We start from the raw sequence: 24,050 nt of genomic DNA, 5'->3' as shown, positions 1-24,050 counted from the left end.
GAGACTCCCTGGCTGGGAAAGAAGGAGGCTAGTGTCTGAGGCTGGGATACTGAGAAAGGGAGGGCCTCACTCTTCTCTCCTCTGGGAGGGGCCAGGCCAGAGCATCCCAGGCTTAGCACTGGCTAATGTGGTGTTGGCAGGAACAGCTCCCTGGAACCCTCCCTGCCTGGAATGAGAGGCCTTGCATTGGTGTGGGAACGTGTGCCTGTTCGCTGATAGCTGGCAGTGTGCCTGTCTCCCCACCACCCGCACCAGGCACAGGTGACTGCTGGGACTTTACCTACATTGTTTCAGGAATGAGTATCTCCATTTGGCAATTATAGATGGGGAACTGCAGCGGTTGCCTGAGGTCACACCTCAGAAGTAGAAGTGGCTGAGTGGGGACTGGTATACTAGTCTGCTGGTTTCCAGAGCCCAAAGGCAGCCTAGGGCGAGGCCTGGTCAAGGGTCCATACAGTTCCTTCATTGGTTCAATTTATTTATTCCACAGACTCCTAGGTGCTCTTGCAACCTGGTTAGAACACTGCAGTTGTTCATTGGCAGAAGGTGTGAGTTGTTCATTGGCAGTTGTTCAATGTGCACAACCTGCAGTGTACAGAACCCATCTTGGCTGACGCACGTGCTCCCCAGGGCAATGTTAAGTGCACAGAGCTTTGCCGCTCCCCACTCCCAGCCTGCAACATACTTAGAGGCATGTGGAAGGCATGGTTTTCTCAAAGCAAGTGAACGTCCTGAGGCCTAAAGAAAAATCCAGGCCTTCCTGGCTCTGCTACTTATTGGCTTTGTGACCCTGGGCAACCCACTCAGCATCTCTGTGCCCCAGTGACATGGGGACAATGCCCCTTCAGAATGGAGTTAGGGTAATAGTGAAGGTGTGCGCTCAGAGCAATGCCAGGTGCATAGTAGGAGCTTAACATACATGAGACCCCTTCAACCACCCCACAGTGCACTGCTTTGGGCTGTGGTGCCTGGGGTGCCTGAGTTACACTTGGCTTGTGGCAGACAAGGCTGGAGGCAGGTGAGGAGTTTCTCCCATCCTCCAGATATGCAGTGGGAAGGACTCAGGGAAGACCATGGGAAACTCTGAGAACAAGGAAGGACTGGAGATGGTATCCCTGACCCTTCCCACACATCCTCCTGACCCTCCCACACACGACTCCCAGGCCCCAGAAACTTTTCCTGTCTCCACTTGGCTGCCCTCATGGGGGAAGGGGCCTCTTGCAATCCCTGCAATTCCCTCAAGGTCACCTGAGCTGGCTCAATCTTCTCTTCCTTCTCAGAGGCAGGAGACAGTCCATTTTCCCAGCCCTGTCAGTGTCAGCAGCTAGTGTGAACCCTTAGGGAGCCTCAGGGGATCTCAAAGGCTGCTGATTGCTCCACCCATTGGTCCCAGTGGTGGGTGGTCTAGAGCCCCAAATACCCAGTTCAGTCATGTTCATTTATCCTTCATGTGCAACCTCCTTGTTTTTGATCCAGGCAGGAGCTGCCAGGGCCAAGCAAGGGCAAGGTCATTACTGCGTCCCTGAGACTTGCCCTGGAGGGCTCCCAGTCTGATAGAAGAGACAATGGCAGTCTGGTGTCTTCTCTGCTCTGATAGAGATAGCACATTACATGGAGTAGAGATTATTCCCAGAAGAGAATCCTGAACAAGCGTGGGATCCCAGGGAAGGTTTCCTGGAGAAAGAAATATCTGAGCTGTGTACTGAAGCCTGAGTAGATGTTCATCAGACAGATGAAGGGAGGGAAGGACATTCCCTACGAAAGGAACAGAGTGGGCCAAGATAGAGCTGCAGATGCTGGTACATGGGGGAGAAGTGGGATCGAGTCTGAAACCACAGAAAAAGAAGTAATGTCCAAGCCCATAGGGCCAAGAAATACCCATTGGGCTGTGTAGGGATGGGAGAAGTGCCAGGCCAATGATCTCCCAACCTCCTGGGGCTGGCAGTCATGGATGCTGAGCAGCCCCCAGCTTTCTAAAGTCAATGAGTAACTTTGGGGGGCTGGGCAGGGCCGGGCCTGCTACTGTGGGCCAGTGGTGTTTTCCACTCTTGAGCAAGCCTGGCTGGACCGCCTACCTGCTCAAGTGTCCGCCCTGCCCTACCCCACCCATCCCGGCCTGGCCAGTGCTCCCTGGAGAAGGAGTCCTCTCGCCTGGCGGCTGGACCAAGGGAGCCCGCCTGAGTCACCAGAGGGTGAGGTCCCTGGAGTGGAGGGGTGAGCAGGGCTGAGGCTGGGGTTGGTGGTAGGGGAAGGACAAACACTGCCCTGTCCAGCCCCTGTTAGGGGAAGAATTCCCAGGAGCGGTTGGAGTGGTTGTCCGTGCTCTGCATGCTCAGCTCCAAGCTGAGTGCTGAAAAATGCCAAGATGAGGGCAGGACTCCTGTCCCGAGGGGACTCTGTGTGTGAAGGATGGCAGTGTGTAGAAAAACAGACCTCAAGACCCTGAACTATGAGTCCTGTGTTCCAGGAGGGATTGTCCTGTGGTCAAGTCCTCTGTGACCTTGGTCAGGTCTTGCCTTTGAGGCTTTACCTGCAACATGAGGTGACTGCAGGAAGTGACACTTAGAGTCCTCAGGGTCTTTCCAGATTCAAGTTTTGGGGATATTCAGAGCTGCTGGGCAATTAGCACTTTGGGATCTACATACAGGCTGGGGAGGTTATGTTGGGAAGGAGACAAAGGTCTGGAGGTGAAACTCCCATGGAGATCCTTGTGGGGCCAAGAACCAAGAGGCAGGATGGCTGGGCCTAGGGGCCTAGGTGGGCCTGGTCAAGGAGCTTGATGCTACCCTGCAGGCAGTGGGGAGCCACAGGCCCCTCCAAGAGGAGAAAGTGGAGGACAGTCTGTCGTGAGGTCCCACTGGCTATTTGTGTGGAATGGGCTGAGGCAGGGGACAGGGATGGGAGTGGGTGGGGAGCAATGTCCAAGTGGGTGGGATGGGGAGGGGCATCTCTGGGAGTATAGAAGGATAGGAGACAGGAGGAGACCTGGTTGACTACCCCATAGTGACAGGTAGCAGGAGGTCCAGCTGAAGAAGGGGAAGTTGCACCCGTGGGGCTTGAGGAAGCCATGGCTTGGGCTGAGTGGCGATGAGAGGAGGGATACTCTCTAGGAGGAGAGTAATGGGAGGGACCCCGTGCCTACTGATCCTGGCTGTACCCTCACTGCCGTGTCCTTCAGGCCCATCCTGACCATGGTCCCTGCCTGGCTGTGGCTGCTTTACCTCTCTGTTGCCCAGGTGAGCTGGACCCTGCTCGACTCCTTCAGATCCTGGCCCTGGGTGTTGGCACCCTTGTCCCCCACTCCACCTGGACTAGTTGCACTGACCATGGAAGAGACTAGTTGTGGGAGGGCGTTCAGAGCTGGCTATAGGCCTGTTGTGGGATCAGGAGGTCAAAGACCAGAGGGTGGATGGGTTAAGGTATGGCCAGGCCTATGGAAGGGGCAGAAATTCCCCTTCCTTGTCAGCTGCCTGTGAGACAAGGTGAGAATCCTCCTCCAGGTTCTCCCAGAGGCCCAGCCTGCAGAACTGTATGTGGAAGTCCCAGAAAACTATGGTGGAAATTTCCCTTTGTACCTGATCAAGGTAAGCCTGAAAGCTGGGTGGGTTGTCCACCCCCAAGTCCTGCTTCCCCTACCTCCAGCATTTTATCTCTTTCTTTTAATCCTGCTTCCCCAAGAATACGTGCTATAGTGAGTGAGTAACAAAATTTCAATTCCAGAAGAAAGTAGAGTTTTAAGTTGAAAAATAAATAATTGGTTGGGGCGCCTGGGTGGCTCAGTTGGTTGAGCGACCGACTTCGGCTCAGGTCATGATCTCACAGTTCACGAGTTCAAGCCCCACATCAGGCTCTGTGCTGACAGGTCAGAGTCTGGAGCCTGCTTCGGATTCTGTGTCTCTTCTCTCTCTCTGCACCTCTCCTGCTCTCCCTCTTTTCTCTTAAAAAAATAAAAATAAATTTCTAAAAAAAAAAGAAAAATAAACAATTGGTGGTGGGTGTCAAGGTTTAGAAAGGAGGGCAGGGAGTATTGTGGTGCATCAGGTACAGGGGAAAGAGCTCCGGCTTTGAATCTCAGTCCTATGACTTCATGGCTGTTTGACCTCAGGCAAGCGCTAGCCCTCTCTAAGCTTCAGTCTCCCCACATATATAATGGGGTCATTGGGTGGAGGGGCATCCCCCAGGCCTGGGTCCCACTGCCTTTACCTCTGTTCTCCCCAACAGCTACCACTGCCCCCTGAGGAGACTGAGGGTAAGATGGTGCTGTCAGGAAACCCGGACATGACAGCCGAGGGCCCCTTTGCTGTGGATGCAGAGTCTGGCTTCTTGCTGGTGACCAGGGTCCTGGATCGCGAGGAGCAAGCGGAGTACCGGCTACAGGTATGGCTGGGCCAGATGTAGGGGAGAACAGTGAAGGCAGGGTGGGGCACTGACTATCCTTCCCTGCCAGGTCACCCTGGAGACTGAGGACGGACATGTCTTGTGGGGCCCACAGCCTGTGCTTGTGCATGTGAAGGATGAGAATGACCAGGTGCCCCACTTCTCTCAGTCCATCTACAGAGTTCAGCTGAGCCAGGGCACCAGGCCTGGTGAGTGCCCAGGGCAACGGGCTAACAACAAGGTCATGTGGGCAATGATGTGGGCAATGATGAGAGAGTAAAGAGGTGGCCAGACACCCAGCATAAGCACAGGGCAGCCAGGATCCAAGGTGCCCCCCTCCTATTTCTGTCCCAACCTTCTTCCCCCACCCTCCTTAGAGTCCTCTGGCCCCATCCAGTCTTGGCCTCTGTTCACCTGAAAAGTGGGGTGAAAAGCTGTGGCTCCCATCCAGAGTCCTGATATGATGATGGATATGAAAGGAAGTACCAGGGAGAGATAGGGGAGGCTTGGGAAACCCTCCCCAACCCCTTCTCCTTTCATGGTTTGTCCTCTCCACACACACCAGGCATCCCCTTCCTCTTCCTTGAGGCTTTGGACGAGGATGAGCCAGGCACAGCCAACTCAGATCTCCGATTCTACATCCTGAACCAGGCTCCAGCCCGGCCTTCCCCGGACATGTTCCAGCTGGAGCCTCGGCTGGGGGCTCTGGCCCTCAGTCCTGAGGGTGAGCCTGAGCTGGGTGTGAGGAGGAGAGAGGTCAGAGAAAGCTGGGGAAGGCAGCATGTGAGCCGTAACAGTAGGATGGGTTGGAGCTAGAGATGAAGAAAGAGTATTCTGGGTGGAGAAGAGCAAAGCACAAGGCTTGAACCTTGTGCATGGAGAGAAAAAATGGTGTGAATGGAGTACCTCAGCCCTATACCCTGGACACCTGAGTCTAAGGGACAAGGCTAGGAGAAACCTGAGGGGTTGTAGGCCAGGATGTTGCTGGTAGACCTTTGGACAGATTGTAAGGGAGACCTGAACCTGGGAATTCAGACCAGAGGCACATGATAGGGAAAGAAAAGCTAACCATATATCTGCCCAGCCAGTCACCCATTCACCCATCTACCACCCAACCATTACACATGTAGTCCATCTATTCAAACATCTATGCAGATTAACCCATCCACACACCCAAATTCCCATCCATTTATTTGGTCAACCATCCATGCATCTGACTGGTCATCTAATCACTACCCAACCACTCATGTGTCCCTACCCCCATCCTAGTCATCCAGTCCATCAACTATTCATTGTGTGGATAGATATGGAAATGGCTTTGCAAATTTTCAAGTCCTGCTTGAGTGCTCACTATGGTGTTAAAAGTCTTACCCTTGGGCCAAGAAAGTATCCTGGACACCTGCCATATGCTTGGCTTTGTGTTTGGTAACTCACTGAGAAGGATGTCCTGGACTCCTGCTCAGCTGACCATCCTGACCCTTCTAGGAAGCACCAGCCTAGACCAGGATATGGAAGGGCCCTACCAGCTATTGGTACAGGTCAAGGACATGGGTGACCAGGCTTCGGGCCACCAGGCCACAGCCACCATAGATGTCTCTGTGGTAGAGAACACCTGGGTGCCCCTAGATCCTGTCCACCTGGCAGAGAATCTGAAAGTTCCATACCCACACCGCATTGCCCAGGTGAGTAAGTGCCTGTCAGTGGCTGAAGTAGCCCCATGGATGGTACATCTGGGCCTCAGTCTCAAGATTTGGGGGGTGGGTCTGAGGCCCAGCTTGACCCCTGCTCCCCTCCTACCTATGTTCTTCCCTCGACCGTCCCCATCAGTTCCCATCATGGAGTAGGGCATCCAAGGCCCCAGAACCAGGCCCACAGCCCCTCACCTGCTATCCTCTGGCAAGTGTGGCTCTGGGCCCTGACCTGAGCTTGCCCCAGGTTCCTTAGGGAGAACAGCTGCCACCCTCTGCTGCCATGGGGATTGTCACCCGGGCTTGGAATGTCTCAGACCTTCTCGAGGAATGCCCCGGGTCTGGCCCAGCCTGAGAGGGCACAGAATAACAACCTGGTCATTCAGGCATTTTGGGCAGGGTCTGGGCTCGGACCAGGGCAAGGCCACGCTGGACTTGCTACAACAACGAGTGTCCCAAACAAAAAGACCCTACCTGGACTCCAGGGAGGATAGCAGCTTACCTGACGTCACACAGGAGCAGGGGCCCAGGCTCCCTACCCAGGCACAGTTGAGACATAAGAGCTGATGTGGGCTGTGCCTGCCCCTCATCCTGGGGTGCCCTTATTCTGTGACCCCTCCCAGGTACACTGGAGTGGGGGAGATGTACATTATCATCTGGAGAGCCAGCCCCCTGGACCCTTTGATGTGGATGCAGAGGGGACACTCTACGTGAGCAAGGAGCTGGACCGAGAATCCCAGGCTGAGGTGAGGTGAGGTGAGGGGGAAGCCAGGAGGGCAGGCTGAGGGGTGCCTGGTCACTGTCCAGTTGGCTTCTGGGGGTATCACATCCCCCACAGGCACTGAGGCAGTGGAAGAGCACCCAGAAGAGCTGGAGCTGGCCGCTGGAAGGGACCCAGACTGAGGCCAGGCTGGAACTGCCCTTGGCCTTCATCTGAAGACCCCCACTGTCCACCTCAGTACCTGCTCCAGGTGCAGGCTCAGAATACCCGTGGTGAGGACTACACAGAACCTCTGGAGCTGCGTGTGGTAGTGATGGATGAGAATGACAATGCACCTGTCTGCCCCCTACACGGTTCCCCAATCAGCATTCCTGAGCTCAGCCCTCCAGGTGGGCTATGGGCCTTGTCAGGGGATGCGGGAGGGTTAAAGTCCTTGTGAACCATCCCATCTTGCTCTTCTCTGGGATGGGACCAGCCTCAGGCCCCTATATCAATGTCCCTACCCTTCCACAAGTTCAGGTTCAGTCCAGCCCAAAAGAGGAGTGGGCAAAGTGAGGCCTGCAGATTGGCCTGTGGTCCCACCCAGGTGGGTACTGTCTTTACAGGCACTGAGGTGACTAGGATGTTGGCAGAGGACCTGGATGCCCCCGGTTCCCCAAATTCCTACATTGTGTATCGGCTGCTGAGCTCTGAGCCTGAGGAGGGAGCAGAGGGAAGAGCCTTCAAACTGGACTCCACCTCAGGCAGTGTGACAGTTGGGGACGCTGCCCTCCAGGCTGGCCAGAGCATCTTGCTTCAGGTGATGGCTGCTGACCTAGGAGGAGCAGAGGGTGGTAAGTGCCCTGATGGTGACCCAGGTTCTTTCCCTCTGTTTCTATCCTGGTCTCTCCAACATGTCCTCTCCTGCCTCAGGCCTCAGCAGCACATGTGAGGTCACTGTCACAATCACAGACATCAATGACCATGCCCCCGAGTTCACCAATTCCCAGGTAAGCAGGAACAGGGGAGAAGACCTTGGGAAGGCACTGATGAGGGGCTCACGGCCCCTCCACAATCTCTCCAGGTTGAGCCTATAAGCCTCCCTGAGGATGCAGAGCCTGGGACTCTGGTGGCCACACTCACGGCCACTGATGCTGACCTTGAGCCTGCCTTCCGCCTCATGGACTTTGCCATTGAGGTGGAGGACGTGGAGGGGACCTTCGGCCTGGATTGGGAACCAGACTCCAGTCATGTCCAACTTCGACTCCTCAAGGTAAGGGGCTGGGGGGTGGGAAGGGTTACGCGTATACTCATATGCATGCACAAGTGTGCCATGCCCTGGCCCAAATAGTGACCCAGCTGCATTGGTTCTAGAACCTCAGCTATGAGGCAGCTTCAAGCCACAAGTTGGTGGTAGTGGTTCGGAGCGTGGCAGAGTTGGTAGGGCCAGGCCCAGGCCCTGGAGCCACAGCCACAGTGACGATTCTTGTGGAAAGGGTGGTGCCACCCCCCAAGTTGGACCAGGAGAGCTACGAGGCCAGTGTTCCAGTCAGCACCCCAGCTGGCTCCCTCCTGCTGACCATCCAACCCTCAGACCCCATGAGCAGTCCCCTCAGGTGAGCCTTACTGGGCTGGACCTCCCCTGCTCCCAGGGGATGACCCCCAGGGCCAGAGGGGACTCACATTATCTGTGGCCTGGAATATTTCTCAAACCATGGCTAATGCCAAGGTTGTGACTCCTGAGGTTGGGTCAGAGCTGGATGAGCTGGACAGGCCATGGAGAGGAGTGTTAGGTGCTCAGAGGACACCTCCCCATGCTGTCTTGGACTGGGCCCTCCCCCATGCCCCACCCAGACCGCAGCACAGATGAGGATGTTCCCTGGCCCCATCCTGTCCCTTTGTGGGGTGACCCAGGACTAGTGGTGTTGAGTCAGGCCCCCCAGGTTCTGATAGTAACGCCCACAGTATCCATGATTTAAGCCTTGTCCCTCAACAAGCCCCTGAAGATGGGGAGGGAGACTCAGCACCCTGGGCACTGCTGCCCAGTGAGTCACAGAGATGATGTGGAACTTGAGCAGGTCACATGGCCCTGGGGGTCCCTGAGTAAGACCCCATATATGGTTTCAGTGCCTCCCTGCCCCCCATCTTCTCTGGGCCTTAGGTTCTCCCTGGTCAATGACTCAGAGGGCTGGCTCTGCATCAAGGAGGTCTCTGGGGAGGTGCACACCGCGCGGCCCCTACAAGGCGCCCAGCCTGGGGACATGTACACAGTGCTCGTGGAGGCCCAGTATGAAGGTACAGCCAGGCAGTGGTGGGGCCTCTGGGAGGGAGAGTAAGCCTCAGGCAGAGAGATAGATGGGCAGGACTGAGCTTTCTTCCCAGGCTCCTTACTGGCATCTACTCTGCCCAGGCAGGAAAGAGGAGTGAGGGGTGGGGCCAATGTCAGTCTCTGAGATGCCTGCCCTCTCAGACCACCCTCCTTCCTCAGATACTTACAGTCCTCCAACACTGCCCCTTAGCCCTAGAGGGCCTCTCAGGTGTTGGCTTCAGATATAGGTTAGGAGCAGAGGCTGGAGGCCTGTGCAAGCGGAAGGAGTGCCAGGGGCTGTGTCTATGGCAGGTGAGCCAGAACTCTGAATGCCACTTTGACAGGATGAAAAGCTGGCCCAGGGGCGGGTATGTTAGGGCAGCAGGTCTCGGGTCTGGGCTGGACTGTCCTATATGACAGGCCCAACAGAGCTGAACTCCCCTACAGTCAGGGCATCTCCACACGGTTGGGCCATGAAACTGGTGGTTGGGGGCTTGGGAGGAGGTGAGGGGATGCCTGGCATCCAGAAAAGCACAGGAAGGTCTGACAGCTGTTTGGATAGTGAAGGGGGCAAGGTGCACTGTGAGGAGGAGACAGGCGTGGGGATGCTGATGGGGATGGACAGGAGGGGTAGAGTAGGGCAGGTGAGGCCAAGACTCAGCAGGGTGAGATCCATGGGCCTGGGGCTGGCTCAGCACTGCCTCCTCTGCAGATGAGCCGACACTGAGCGCCTCTGCAACCCTCGTGATCCACTTTCTGAAGGCCCCTTCTTCCCGGGCCCCAACTCTGAACCACGTGCCCACCCGACACCTCTGCACACCCCGCCAGGACCATGGTGTGGTTATCAGTGGACCCAGCGAGGACCCTGATATGGCTGGTGGACATGGTCCCTACAGCTTTGCCCTTGGTCCCAACCCGACAGTGCAGCGGGATTGGCACCTCCAGGCTCTCAACGGTGTGTGGTGGGGCAGTGGGGGAGACTGTGGCTAAGGCAGGAAGTGGTGTGGCACTTGGAAGTGAGATGCCCTTCCACTGTGAGGGTGGGGCTGGGCTTAGGGCCTATTCAGGCTAGTGACTCTGGTCACTGCTTGTGGTCCCAACAGGTTCCCATGCCTACCTCACTCTGGCCCTGCATTGGGTGGAGCCACGTGAGCATGTAGTACCCATAGTTGTCAGCCACAATGCCCGGATGTGGCAGCTCCTGATCCGAGGTAAGGCCAGGGCTCCGTGCGCCTGCAGTTCCTGAGGGAACCATTTTGATGCAGGGGGAGGGGCTGGGAACACATGAATGTTGGTTCACACGGACCGCAAATACCTGTGCATGCCTGCACATCTGTGGTCAGGTGCACGGAAGCTCGTGCACACAGACACACACATAGAGGAGTGTACTCCCCCCGCCCCCAACACAAATACGTTTGTGTGCACAAAAATGTGTATTAGCCGGCTGCACTGGGGCTGCTGAGCAGCTGGAGAACCCTCCCCCACCGCCTTTACCTTCGTCCCCTGCCCCCTGTCCCCTAGTGATCGTGTGTCGCTGCAACGTAGAGGGACAGTGCATGCGAAAGGTGGGCCGCATGAAGGGCATGCCCACGAAGCTGTCAGCCGTGGGCATCCTCGTGGGCACCTTGATGGCGATAGGTAATGGATGCTGAGCTCTTGAGTGGGGGAGGGTGATGGATGGTTGGAGTCACGGCCTCCAGATGCACAGCGCCCTGTCCCCTGATGCCCCCCAGGACTGGAGAGGGAACCCCACAACTGTCCTAGTCATTATGCTCCTGTTTCCTGCCATCACAGTCATCATCACTGTCATCGCTGATAACAGCATTTACTATTATATTATTATACATTGGCTGTGAAATATAGGATTGTCACACTGAATTCTCCCCACAACCCTGTGAGGTAGATCCTGGCATCTCCCTATTTTCCATTTGAGGTCACTGAGGCTCAGAGAGGTTAAGTGACTTGTCAGAGGTTACACAGCCAGAATATGACAGACAGAGCCCAGGTCTTTCCAGCCTATTCCCTTTAGTCCAAGCCTCCCTCTCTATCCCCTTGAATTTTTTTTTATCCCTATAGATTTTTTTCCTGGCTGTTTTTGTTGTTGTTGTTTTTTGGTTTTGGGTTTTTTTTTTTTTTTTTTTTTGTCAATTCTACCACAAAGGACCATGTGCCTATCTCTCAGAGATCCATGGGAACAACTCACTGGCTCCCGTATGACTCCCACCCAAACTGTTCCCCAGAGGAGGGGACTTTGGAGGTGGGGGTGTTCTGGGGCAGCTGCAGGCCAAGCAGTCAGGCTTCTTCTGGCACCAGGACGACAGCCAAACCCAGTCTAGACTTGGGGATGCTGTCTAGGAAACCTTGCTTCCTTATTAAACCAATACCAAAGCAGGCAGTTTTTGGTGGTGGACAAGTCCCATGGCCCCTTCTGAGAGCTGATCCATCCCTCTTGGGCCCCTCAGGCATCTTCCTTATCCTCATCTTCACTCACTTGAGCCTGGCAAGGAAGAAGGACCTAGATCAGCCAGTGGACAGCGTGCCCCTGAAGGCGGTGGTTTGAATGGTCCAGCCAGACCCAGTTGGGAACTTGACCTTTCCATCTGAGTCCACTGGGAGGGGCCCAGGACTGCTGATCACCGGGGGCTAGGACAGTGTAAAAGCCCCTTCACCGCCCTAGAGTGGAGGCAACATCACCACACAAGTCTGTAGAGCCTGACCACTGACTTTATGGGCTGCCCATGGGAGTGCTCCAAATGGTGGCACATTTGTCCAATAATAAAGCCTCAGAGAGCAGGGCATGTGTTCTAAGGGGCTGCTGTGCCTGTGTCTGTCATGTGCGTGTGTGCATTACCCATGTCCAAGGTACCCATGTACCTTGAGTCCTTTCCCATCTCCTGCTGCACAGAAAGGGTCTAGGGGCTTGAGGGACAAGCCTGGGGTCCCCTTTGAGGAGAAACATGGGGACATCATATTGGTTTTTGGTGAAAACTTGAGGTTGGAGCAAAGTGGGTCATTTCTTTTTTAAAAATAGTTATTTATTTGGGGGTGATGCACATGTGCATGGGGGCGGAGCAGAGAGAGGGAGAATCCCAAGCAGACGCCATGCTGTCAGCACAGACCCCCGTGGGGGCCTCGAACCCACGAACCGTGAGATCATGACCTGAGCTGAAATCAAGAGTCAGATGCTTAACTGACTGAGCCACCCAGACACCCCAAGGTGGGTTATTTCTATGGGCATTTGGAGACCATGGCTGCAGCCCCTTGCTGGGTCAACTCTGACTAGGTGACGGTTGAGGAGGATGTCCTTGAAAGTGTATTCTGTGTTTTCTGGGACATCATATTTGCTAGGGGAGGGCATCGGTGAGTCCATGTCCTATGCTCCTGTGTGAGCACACTCCTGTATCTGTGTGAGTCACCTACACATGAGTGGACAGAGGTCCCACAGTCTTAAGTGGGGCCTAAATAGGGCTGAAAAGAAATCATGAGGGCCTAATGTGGCTGGAACAAGAGAGGTAAGCTTGGGAATGGGTCCCTCTGCCCCCGTGCAGGCCCCAGAGCACCTTTGGATTTCATATACAAGCTGGTGAGTACATGAGGGGCTCTGCAGAAAGTCAGAGAAGGGGCAGCACTGGGGTGGATAGGAACCCCCATGGCTCACCCTGGAGTTCCCCCTGCCCCAAATGAACCCTTTCCCCTTGCCCAAGATTAAGCCTTGGCCCTGGTGCCCTGCTGAGGCTGACCTCCAATCCCTGACCCTTGACTGGCCCCAGACACATGCTGATCTCCTATACACCCATCCCAACAGTCTCTGGGGAACTAGGGTGGGACTTGCTGTCCCAGGCACCCTTAGCTGATGATGGTAAATCACGGGGAAGGGAGAAAAACAACCTCTGTGAGGCCCAGTCCCTATTTTTAGGAGATAATCTCTCCACTCCTGGCAGATTCTGTGGGATGGGGGCCAAGAGCAGCCAAGAGAGATGGGATGGGCATCCTGGCTGGCCTCTAGAGCCTGACTCAGGGAGGATCCCCAGCCCAGGGATGAACTCTGAGGCTGGTCCCAGCCATTCTCCGCCCGGGGCGTGCACACGTACACACACACACACACACACACACACACACACACACACTCCCCAACATGAGGCTCTGCCAACTCGGTCCAAGCAGAGCTTCCTTCTCCTCTCCCAGGATCCTCTACTCCTCCTGCACCCACTTAGAAGTCTCCAAGGTGCAAAGCTCTTTGAAGGTGGCATCTTATCTTCCCACCAACCTGAAAGGGCAGGATTGTCGGCCCCATTTGCCAGTGGAGCTTCTTTTTTTAAAAAATGTTTGTTTGTTTATTTATTTATTTATTTATTTATTTTTGAAAGAGACACAGTGCAAGAAGGAAAAGGGCAGAGAGAGAGGGAAACACAGAATCCAAAGCAGGCTCTAGGCTCTGAGCTGTCAGCACAGAGCCCAACATGGGGCTCAAACTACAAACTGTGAGATCGTGACCTTAGATGAAGTCAGATGCTTAACAGACTGAGCCACCCAGGCGTCCCATGCTAGTGGAGTTTCTTGAAGGTCAGAGAGGTTCAGGGCTGCAGCTGAGAGTCTCGGAAGCAGAGTGCAAGGTAGGACTATCTGGCAGAGGTTCGAGTTACCTCTCCTGAAGTGTCCACAGCCTTCAGCGGGCCTCTGCTCCCACGAAATCCCTGAGAAGGGCATTAGAGATCATCTGGGCCAGTTCCTTTTTGTAAAGTTGAGAAAGTGAATCACAAAAAGGTAAAGAAACCTTCCCAAATTCATCCAGCCAGTGGGATGCAGCACCTGAGCTGGAACCCTGGAATCACCCTGCTCTCAGGTCCTTCATTCTGGATGGACAGATAGGTGGATAGGTGGGCGGGTGGATGATTGGCGGAGTGAATGGGTGAGTAGGTCAGCGGATTGTAGATGGGTAAATGGGTGGATGGGTTGGTAAGCGGGTTGGTGGGGTACCAACAAGGGAAGAGTGAATGACAGGACACCGAGGTGAATTAAGGCACCTGCCCCAGTTTGAGGGATTTTGTCTTTGGCTTCCAGGCTGACCGTAAGGTCCATAATCCCTAGGGATGCAGGCTCTGTTTCCCCTAGAATCTGGGGACATAAGCCTCTCCATGATCCCCAGCCTATTTCCTTGCTTAGAGGAAAGCAAGTGTCAGAGAGGGGGCGTGGCTTCTCTTGGGTCACAGAGGGAGAGAAACAGAGAGCTGGCACTGGTCTGTGGGCTTGGCCATGGGTCAGTGAGTGTCAGTAGAGATTACACTAGGAAGGTGGGCCTCATTCTGCAGGCAGGGCCTAGCTGCTAAGACAAGGTGAGGGAAAACCTGTGGCTCAGTATGGGTCGAACATATGATCCAGGCTCTGCCCCATCTTTGCTGTGTGTTCCCAGATGAGTCGCTTCATCTCTCTGAGTCTTGGTTTCTTTGTTAATAAGACGGGCTTCACGAAAATGGAGTTGTTGAGAGGACAACATGAGATAATCACCAGAAAATGTGTTTAACACAGTGCTGGGCACACAGCAGGAGTTCAGTACATGTGGCTTTCCTTGGCCCACAGACTGTGGGGGTGGGGTACCTACCACAGATGCCTACAGCCATGTACTCTCACATTCCCCAGGGGCCCTATGAGGGCCAAGGTTTAGGAAGGGAATATGAGGGGCACCTGGGTGGCTCAGTCGGTTAAGTGTCTGACTTCAGCTCAGGTTCTGATCTCATGGTTCGTGGGTTCGAGCCCATGTAGGGCTCTGTGCTGACAGCTTGGAGCCTACTTCGGATTCTGTGTCTCACTCTCTCTCTGTCCCTCCCTCCCTTATTCTCTCTCTCTCTCAAAAACAAAATAAACATTAAAAAAAGAAAAAAAGGAAGGGAATATGAAGGGGAGCCCCAACTCTAGCCCCAACACGGCCCTGCTGGGTGACCCTGGGCAAGACACCCCCCTTCAGCCGTTGGCTCCCTGCCAGCTCTAAAGCTGTCTCTAGGGGATTTTGAGAGGTCTTATAGGGTTCAGACTGGTCTAGAGCTTCAGGGAGTCACAGGGCCTGCCCCGGTGGGGAACTCATTCTCCCCCTCTCCCAGGCCCCTTCCAGAGGCACAGGGCCAGATCAAAGGGACCCAGCACTGAGGATTGGGAGGCGGGCTTGGAAAGAATGTAAACATGAGGATATTTTTAAACTTTTTCCAGCCCCAGAGATTAAGGCTCTTGAAGGGAGAGGCCCAGAGACTGGTCTGGCCCTCACTCACAAAAAAAGAGTGTGGGGACCTCTGAGACTCCCACCCCACCCACACCTACCTGTACCCACCCCAGGACTCTAGCTTGCACCCCAGGGCAGTTCTTCCTCTGATTTCATTTCCAGAGGTCCTGCTGCTGCGGATAGCATGTTTCTTCTTCTTTAAAAAAAAAAAAAAAAAAAATTTTAATGTTTATTTATTTTTGAGAGAGGGAGAGACAGAGTGCAAGCTGGGGAGGGGCAGAGAGAGAAGGGATACATAGAATCCGAAGCAGGCTCCAGGCTCTGAGCTGTCCACACAGAGCCCGACGCGGGGCTCGAACTCACGAACTGTGAGATCATGACCTGATCTGAAGTCAGACGCTCAACCAACTGACCCACCCAGGCGCCCCGGAATAGCATGTTTCTAATGAGATGACCTAAGAGATGTGGGAGGGCCCAAAGGGTTTCTAGGGTTGTGGGGGCCTACCTGGCAGGGCTAGTGTTGAGGGGAAGATGAGGAGGGGAAAGAGGCTGGGAGCAGAGGTGAGGAGGCTGGGGGAGGGCCTGGGTCCAGGTCTGAGCTATGCAGTGAGTCAGGCTGTGGGAGATGTAGGGGCCACTGACATGATGGTGGTTGGGGGTGGGGGAGGGCTGATTACCCCCAGGTGTCACAGTGACTCAGGAACTTGGACACAAAACTCCCTACATCTCACCACTCTGGATGTCACGGTGACGCTCACCCTGGGTTCTATGACAACAGCCTCTTCTCTCTGAGTGATGCAGCCACCCTCGCACACTCATGCTACACAGTGGAGCACACCCACAGGAGTGTCACAGGGAGACTCAGAGAGGGGACTCAGTCACAACATGCCCCCCCCCCACCTTGTGATCATATCCCAGGCACTCCCACAACTTTACCCCATCCACATCCCCGCTCATCAGGAAGTCAAAGGGTCAAAGTTCATGGGGGTATTTGATGGCCAGCCTGTGGTTACCAGGACAATGAGGAGCCATAGCCCCTGGAGAGGCCTTGCTGGATGTTTCCCATGTTCCAGGGGTGCTGCTATGCCGCCTTCTCCTGCTTATGGACCCAGAGAGGGACAAGTGTCCAGCTCTAGGTCACACAGCTCCTCAGTGGAGGGCAGGGTTCAGGGCAGGCATCCACAAGGTGGCGTGCTGCCTTCCAGATTGTATCCACTGAGGCAGCAGAGACAGAGGACAAGGTCTGATGCTGTCTCATAAGATGTTGTGGGACTTCAGGCCCAGGACGATGCAGGAGCTGGATGGGGCCAGAACTGATAGGACTGATAGAACTGATAGAACTGACAGGACTTCAGGGTACCTCCCTGAAGACGTTGCTGTGCTGTCCCTGTGTGCATGCCCAGTCTCAGTTGCTATTCTTACCTACTTAGTGGTGGCCACAGGGTCAGAGATAGTGGCTGGGTGGGAGGGAGTCATGAGCACCAGCCCCTTATCTGACACATTCTCTGGAAACTTGGCAGGGACTGTCAGGATTTGGGGGCCTGGGCAGGGGGGCATTGGGATGGTCACATGAATACGTTTCGGGGGATGGGCTCATTTGGGACAGGGCCCCGCACCAGCTGCCTCTCTGACAGCCAGGCGAGTCCCATCAGAACTGGGACTTCCAGTGGGACTTCCTCCCATGTGGTCATCAAGACCCACAGGTCGTCCTCAGCTTCTTACCCAGTCCCAACCATAAGACACAACCTTGAAGCCTCTGATGCCCCTGAAGACAATGTATTGGTTTCCCTGGTGAGGCTGTAGGTGGAGGCTGCCTCTATGAGAAGAGCACAGTCCTGTGAGCACAATACTGTGAGTACTGTGTCCTGCCCAATTCTAGGCTGTGTGACCTTGTGCAAGCTGCTTCCCCTCTCTGAGATTCGGTTTCCTCATCCCTTTTCTGGGATGTTGTAAGAATGACAAAGTCCAGTTGTTAGGAATCCAGGCTAAGGGCAGCAAATGTGTGTGTGTGTGCACGTGTGCACGCACGTATGCTCTAGTGGGCCACCAGGATGGGGAGAGGGAGGTGCATAGGTCCCTCACCTTGGAGACTCCCGCCTCATGGATTTTCCATTGGCACGTCGTCACCCTCTCCCCCAAAATAGGCCTTAAGAGCCGTGTGCGACAGAGCCCAGACTGAGGGGACTTTTTTTAGCTGCCCTTTGATTGTCAGCTCTCAAACGGCCACTATTTCAAGCCCCAACGCCTACAGGAGTAGGGCCAAGTGGGGGCCCGAAGTCAGCTCTGTGGGCCTGGCTGGCTCCTGGAAGGCATCCCCTAGGGGGCTAGCCACACCCTCTGACACTCAGCACTGCCTGTCAGGAGAGCACAGCGTCCCCTGTGTATTGGGCTGAGGGCTTGTCCGTCTGCCTCCAGGGAAGCTGCAGACCAGGCAAAAACCAACCTCATTTACAGAGCTCACCCACAGGCCGCTGGCTACCACTGCGAAGAGAAAAGCACATTGTGGGGATTAACTGAGATAATACAAGCAAAGCCCTTACTTAGTGCAGGGGCTGGCACATCACTGGCCCTCAAAAAATGGCAATAGCTACTATTATTTATTAGTGTCATGACAGCTACAGTCATTCTTGTTTTTGTTGTTACAGTAACATTTTTATCTGGTTTCCTTCTGGTCTTTTTTTTTTTTTTTTTTTTAATGCATTTATCTTATGTTGCTGAGTTCAGGTAACAATACTCACCCCGCCCTGGCCACACACACACCTGGTTGCAGCAGAAAGGAGCTCCTCCGACTCTACTGGGGTACCGGCTATGCATCCCGGATCCCTGAGATTGCACTCGACCTTTCTGAATGTCTGGGGTATAGCTTATGTCATCTCCAATACCATCAATCCCTGCCCCATAGGATTTCAGGGCTCCAGATTTTGAAAGTCAAGTTCTAAATGATGGATCCCCATATGGCTCCTGCACCTGGATTCTAGAACCCTCTGGATTAAACCTACAGAAATGAGCTTGTTTCCATAGTTAGATGTGAGGAGGAATTTTCTGGCTGTTCAGGTGCATAAGGTTTGGCAATGGGTCACGAGGAGAAATGAAGATACTCTTGGCTTCCTGGTCATAGTGTGTGGTGGCAGGGCAGGGGCGGGGGCATGAGAATGGGGTTTGCCAAGAAGAGGGGGAGAAGGGATGGGGTAGAAAGCCAGATTCTGGGAAGTGGCTGGGAAGGGAGACACAGGGAGAGTGGCTGAGCCAGGTTTCCCCCTTCCCTTCTGGTGTCATTTCCCAGCAGGGCAGCAAGGTCAGCTAGGGTTGGGGGGGTCACATGTTCCACCCTTGCTCCCAGCGGTTACTGCACAAGGTGAGACTTCCTTGTTACCCGAAGGACAGAAATAGGTCCCAGGTGATGGCCAGCAATCCATGCCCAGAACCACCAGGGTTATTCTGAGAGTGGCAGGCACAGAGCCAGGCCAGGCTTGGTCAAGTGGACTGAGCTGGAAGTGACATCCTTGGCCTGCAGGTTCACCCTGCCCTTTCAGGAATCCTGAACAGGATGTGGGAACTGGAGCCATCCTCAGGCCAACCCTTGATAGGTGGGCTTCACTTGATTCCTGACTCAGCTGTGTGACTTTGGGCAAGCCACTTGGCATCTCCAAGCATCAGCTTCCTGCTCAAATGATAGGGATCTTAATCCTTGCCTCTCAGGGTAGTTGAGAGAACTCTGTGAAGCTGACAGATGTGATCAATATATGTGTGAACCTCCATTTCTGCTGTCCCAGAGTGCAAGCCTCGGGGTCCAGAGAAGACAAGGGGCTTGTCTGCATACCCCAGCTGCCAAAAGGCCTCTTACCCACCATTCTGAAGGAGTCAGAGTCAGGCACAAAAGCACGTTTCTGGAAGGGCTTGTGGGGATTTTCCAGGAAAAACTCCATCCAACTGGAGAATTCCATTCCCAGCCCTGCTGCCCAGGGCTCAGGCTAAGGAGGGGACGGTCTGGTTCATTCCGGTTCTGTCCAGCTCCTGCTCCTCGCCTACAAAGTCCAGGTCAGGGTACCTCAAACAATGTTCTTTTACTGTTTGCTGTGCAGTGTGAGGGGTCTGAGGCTCCCAAGGTCCTGCTCGAGGCCCCAGCACAGGACAGTACTGGGTTCACAGTTGGTCCTCCCCTGACTCCTCAAGCCTTCCAGGGGCCCTCCCCTTCCCTCATCCACATGTCCTAGCATTTTCCCTGGAGCCAGCCCCTGCCCTCAGGGTCAGCCTCGATGGACATGGACCAGCCAGTGTGATGGACGCTGACTTAGGGAGAGATGGCGCCTGACCCAGCTCAGGGCGTGGGAGCTGACAAATGAAGCTGGAGTAGGGAAGGGTAGCCAGGCTGGGACAACTGCCTGGGCAAAATATCAGAGGACTGGGACATGCTGTGGCATACTGTGACATTTCTGTGAGGCTGGAGCACAGGTTTGAGGGAGTCTGATGGGCACTGAGGTCAAGGGCGGTAGTTGAACTTGACTCAGTTAGTTGCTGAGCTGAAATTGGAACCAGTTGCTTTCCTAGCCCAGGCCTCTTCCTTCACAGGTACTCCCACCAGGGTTTTCCCAGGGTTTGGCCAGGAACCAGGTGTGTGGGTGGGGAGTAGGGAGGTGGGAGAATGAGGGGGGTGTGGGGGGTGTGGGTGGGATGAGGGGGGTGGGGAGTCCTCTCAGCAAGGGGGCCAGGCTGCCGAATAGGAATCTCAAAACATAACAGGGTGTTACAGCTGGGCCCAGGGGAACCCAGCTCAGCTTGCCACAAGGTGGCCACCTCTGGGATATTCCTGCACCCACAAAATGCACATTCTGCCCACAAAGTTCTCCAGGGAGTCATTGGAACACTCAGATCTGCTGGGAGCAAAGCTCTTGGAAGGTCCCCCCAGGGCCCTGGGTACTCCCAGACCTACTCTGTCATTTTATTTCAACTTTAGCCCAGCACCTGTGCCCTCTCCAGCTGCAGCCACCTTCTTCACCCCCTGTGGAGGGGAACATGGTTCCCCTCCACCCTGCAGGCTGGCACCAAGGTTTATGAGCCAGTGCAGAAACCTCTGAGAGCCACATGGGTGGAAAAAGTTACCCGGTTCTAAATCAGCCAGCCTCTCGGTGATCTCATCCCCTTCCCAATATAGTCATACTCCCCTCCTCCAGCCCCTGGCCCGTGGGCTAAGTCACGAGGGAGCTGGTGGAGGGAGCATGTGTGAGGGCTGGGGGAAAGGATTTTCACTTGGGGTCACACTGTACATTCTGTTTCATAATGTGATTTCCCATCCCACCCCCACTTACAGTATTTACATTTAGCAATTTCCTGTCTAATAATAAAGATTGCTTTTTAAACTGTCACTTAAAGTCCACCAGATGGATGCACCAGAATGTCTTTGTCCAGTATATTGAAGAAGGACATGTCAGCAGTATTCAGTTTCTCTTTCTTAACCAACACCAGTGCCATGGCCATTTTTGTTCAACCCCCCTTATGCAGTTGGCTGACCCTCTCCCTCTCTTTCTCTCTCTGATAAATTCTGACAGGTGCTGGGCAGGAGAGCAGGCTTCACAGTGTGGGTGAATAGTTCTGGGCTCTCCCCCAAGCCAGAGGTTCCAAGCCCAGGGCAGGGAGGGGGGGCGGGGGGCAGAGACCAGTCCAGGGCCACCAGGACAGGAAAGCAAGGCAGGCTGTGATCTGCTAGTCCCTCCTGCCTGCTCGAGACAAGCAACCCCTTCCCTCCCGCCCCACCCCCCGCTTCCACCTGCTCTTGCCCTCCCAACCCCCACAGGCCAGGCTGACCAGGGATACAAGTAAAGGCCATACGCAGAGGCCGTCTTGTGTTGCATGCACACAGCCCCACTCCAGGCAGAAGCAGAGGGTCCAGCCTCAGGATGGGATTCCCCACAGTCCATCCAATCCACATCTTGCCAAATACTCCTCTGGCTTCTGCTAGAATGCTTCCACGGACCAACAGCTCACTCCTTCCTGCCAGGCTTTAAGGAAATGGGTAGAGCATATTTTTGTTTGGTTTTTTGGTTTTGTTTTGTTTGTTTGTTTTTTATCAGATGACTAGGTATTCAACAGAATTGCGTGATTGCTTAGACAATCACATGAAAGCTAAGAGGTAGTTTTGAAGTCAGATACCAGGGCTCGAAACTCAGCTCCACATTTACTAGTTTTGTGACCTTGAGCATATCGTTTTTCTTTTCCAGGCTCAGTTTCACCATCTGTAAAATGGGTTCATAATATTTGCTTCGGGGCATCTGGGTGGCTTAGTCAGTTAAGCGTCCAGCTTCAGCTTGGATCGTGATCTCACAGTTAGTGAGTTCAAGCCCCCCGTTGGGCTCTGTGCTGACAGCACAGAGCCTGGAGCCTCCTTTGAGTTCTGTGTCTCCCTCTCTCTCTCTCCCCTTCCCCTGCTCATGCTCTGTCTCTGTGTCTGTCTCTCTCAAAAATGAATAAACATTAAAAAAAATACTTGCTTCATAGGGTTGCCAGATTTACTGTGAGGGACTGGTTCATGTGGTTATGGAGGCTGAGAAGTCCAACGCTCTGCTCTCTGCAAGCTGGAGACCCAAGAAAGCCAGTGGCGTGGTTCCAGTCCAAAGCTGAAGGCCTAAGAACGAGAGGAGCCAATGGTGTAAGTCCCAGTCAGAGTCCACAGACCCGAGAACGGGGAGCACCAGATGTCTAAGGGCAGAAGATGGATGTCCCAGCTCAATGGACAGCATGTTTCTGTCCTTTTTGCTCCATTCCAGCCCTGGGTGGACTGTCTGATGCCCACCCACTCCTTTACTCAGTCTACTGATTTAATCTCTTGTGAAAACATCCTCACGGCATACTCAGAAATAATATTTTACCAGTTTTCTAGGCATCCCTTAGCCCAGTCAGGTTAGCACATATAATTAACCATCACAACCATCTCTCAGACTTACCAATTATCAAGACTGCTGCACACTAATGTCCATCCCCAGGGTCACAGTTGCTAAATTCAGCCCAGATTCAAGAGGAGGAGAATTAGACCCTAAAGCTCGGTGGAAGGAGCAGCAAAGAATCTGTGGTCATCCTTAAAACTGCCACAAGGAGCAAGAGGTGGAGGGTTCCAGGCTCCCTGCCAGGAGTGACCAGGGAGCAGCCTGACTCTTGGAAGACGTGACTTCAGGTTATGGAGGAAAGACCTCTTTCTCTTCTCTCCTTTCTCCCTGCATGACTATGGTATCTGCACACCTGGGGAGGAGTCCGAGGAGGCAGGGGGGGAAGATGCTGAGCTTTCTCCCAAGGGTGAGGGATAGCCTGGAAGGTATGGAGCAGATGAGTGATACATAATATTTGGGTCTGACCCACATCACTCTGGCTGCCTTGTGCTGGGTGGAGTTGACTGGAGGGGCAACTGCTGTGTGCGGGTGGGAGGGTAAAGGTGGTTTGGACCATTCTTGGGGCTGGGCAAGAGAAAGTAGACCCCCGAGCTGCTGGGGGGGCTGCAGGAAGCAGGAAGAGGAGGTGGGAAGGGTTCAGAAGTGAGGGGCAGTCCACAGAGGGGAACATCCACATTGGGGCAGACTGGAAAAGGTAGCAGCTACTTCCTCCCCACGTAAAGCTCACCACCTGGCTCTGGCTGTCTTAGGTCCCCAGCAGCCCTCTTCCCACAAAGCAGGGCTGAGTGATTACAGGACAGGGTTCTTCTCCCACCCCGCATTCATTCCAGCTCCAAGGATATCTGGGGTCTGATGAGGCTCCCTGAAAGGTGTCCCAGGCTGCAGTCCCAGGGAGCCCCTGCTCTGGCAGGGCTGTGCCTCAGGGCCCCATGGAATATGATCTTCCCACTCCAGCTGCGGCCGGCACCAACATGGCCAGATGGCGACATCTAGAGGCAGCTTCCTGTCTCACACGGTCTCGGCAGAATCCCACAGCAAAGGGCCTGCGCTGGAGGTGCCAGCCAAGCCGAGGGCTTCCCATTGGGGTTCCCATCATCCTTAGGATTGAGTGAGCCAAAAGGCAGAGCTCAGAAAAGGCCCAGCCACTCCATGCCTCCATGCCAAAGCCAATTTTGGAGTTAGCAAAGCCCTGGAAACGCCAAATGAACCACCCATGGATACTCTCCCCTCCCAAAAGGCAAGGACATGTTGGCTTGATGATGTTCCCCTGTCCCCCTACCTGCTGCACACCTTTGTCTCAGAGGAAGGGTCATCCCAGCAACTCAGCCAGCCTCTTGTCACAGAGCCAACCCATCATCTCCACCTCGCAGCCAGGCCCATCCTGTGTCCTGAGTCCCAAATGAGAATTCCTCTCCTTAGCGATGCCTTTAAAATCACTTGTTCATTTCCATCTATCCACACCCGCAGTTTTTCTGGTAACAGAGCTCCTGACCCCTCTCCTCACTTTTACACCACCACTCACAGTTTTCCTGCTACTCCTCTGACCTCTCTTTTGCTGGTTCCTCTTATCTGCCGCTCCCTTAATCATCCACCCATCTGTCCCTCCCCCAATCCTTCTTCACTCATTCTACAATCAGCAGGACAGGAACTACTTTAGGGCATTGAGTAGCATCAAGTAAAATAAAAACAAAAAATCTATAGAGATGAAAGAAATAGCATAAATTTACTTCCTCCCCCTGGAAAGAGCCCAAAGAACTCAATTTTTAAAATTTAATTCTGTTTCCCTTGTATTTTTTCCCTTATATTTTTATTGTGTTCCGAAATGATGGGATATTGGAACACATATGTTAAGTATATCTAGCTTGTTTTCAGCACCACCTACTTCTCT

General features: G+C 54.2%; 1 protein-coding gene across 4 annotated transcripts; it reads left to right on the top strand.

Moving 5' to 3' along the window:
- Window positions 1-2,072: 2,072 nt before the first annotated feature.
- Window positions 2,073-22,746, top strand: CDH16 (cadherin 16). 4 transcript variants are annotated; one of them, XM_019455690.2, is made up of 18 exons: window positions 2,073-2,192; window positions 3,179-3,236; window positions 3,501-3,584; window positions 4,222-4,377; window positions 4,448-4,586; window positions 4,943-5,101; window positions 5,863-6,059; window positions 6,689-6,811; window positions 7,025-7,175; window positions 7,392-7,619; window positions 7,699-7,775; window positions 7,850-8,038; window positions 8,140-8,381; window positions 8,927-9,060; window positions 9,786-10,028; window positions 10,177-10,284; window positions 10,595-10,711; window positions 21,777-22,746. In XM_019455690.2, exons 2-18 carry the CDS (start codon window positions 3,192-3,194, stop codon window positions 21,794-21,796), a joined length of 2,412 nt encoding a protein of 803 aa, XP_019311235.2. In that variant the 5' UTR covers window positions 2,073-2,192; window positions 3,179-3,191; the 3' UTR covers window positions 21,797-22,746. The 4 variants fall into 4 exon arrangements, with proteins under 4 accessions (XP_019311235.2, XP_019311233.2, XP_019311236.2 ...); XM_019455688.2 differs by lacking the exon at window positions 21,777-22,746 and adding an exon at window positions 11,536-11,884; XM_019455687.2 differs by lacking the exon at window positions 21,777-22,746 and adding an exon at window positions 11,536-11,884 and having other exon boundaries at window positions 2,160-2,214.
- The last annotated feature ends 1,304 nt before the right edge of the window (window positions 22,747-24,050 follow it).

This window comes from Panthera pardus, unplaced genomic scaffold (genome assembly GCF_024362965.1).
Source record: "Panthera pardus isolate Hobbes unplaced genomic scaffold, ASM2436296v1 HiC_scaffold_19, whole genome shotgun sequence".
Lineage (NCBI taxonomy): Eukaryota > Metazoa > Chordata > Mammalia > Carnivora > Felidae > Panthera > Panthera pardus.
The sequence above is the reverse complement of the archived record's forward strand: the minus strand, read 5'-3'. Positions and strand labels throughout refer to the sequence as shown.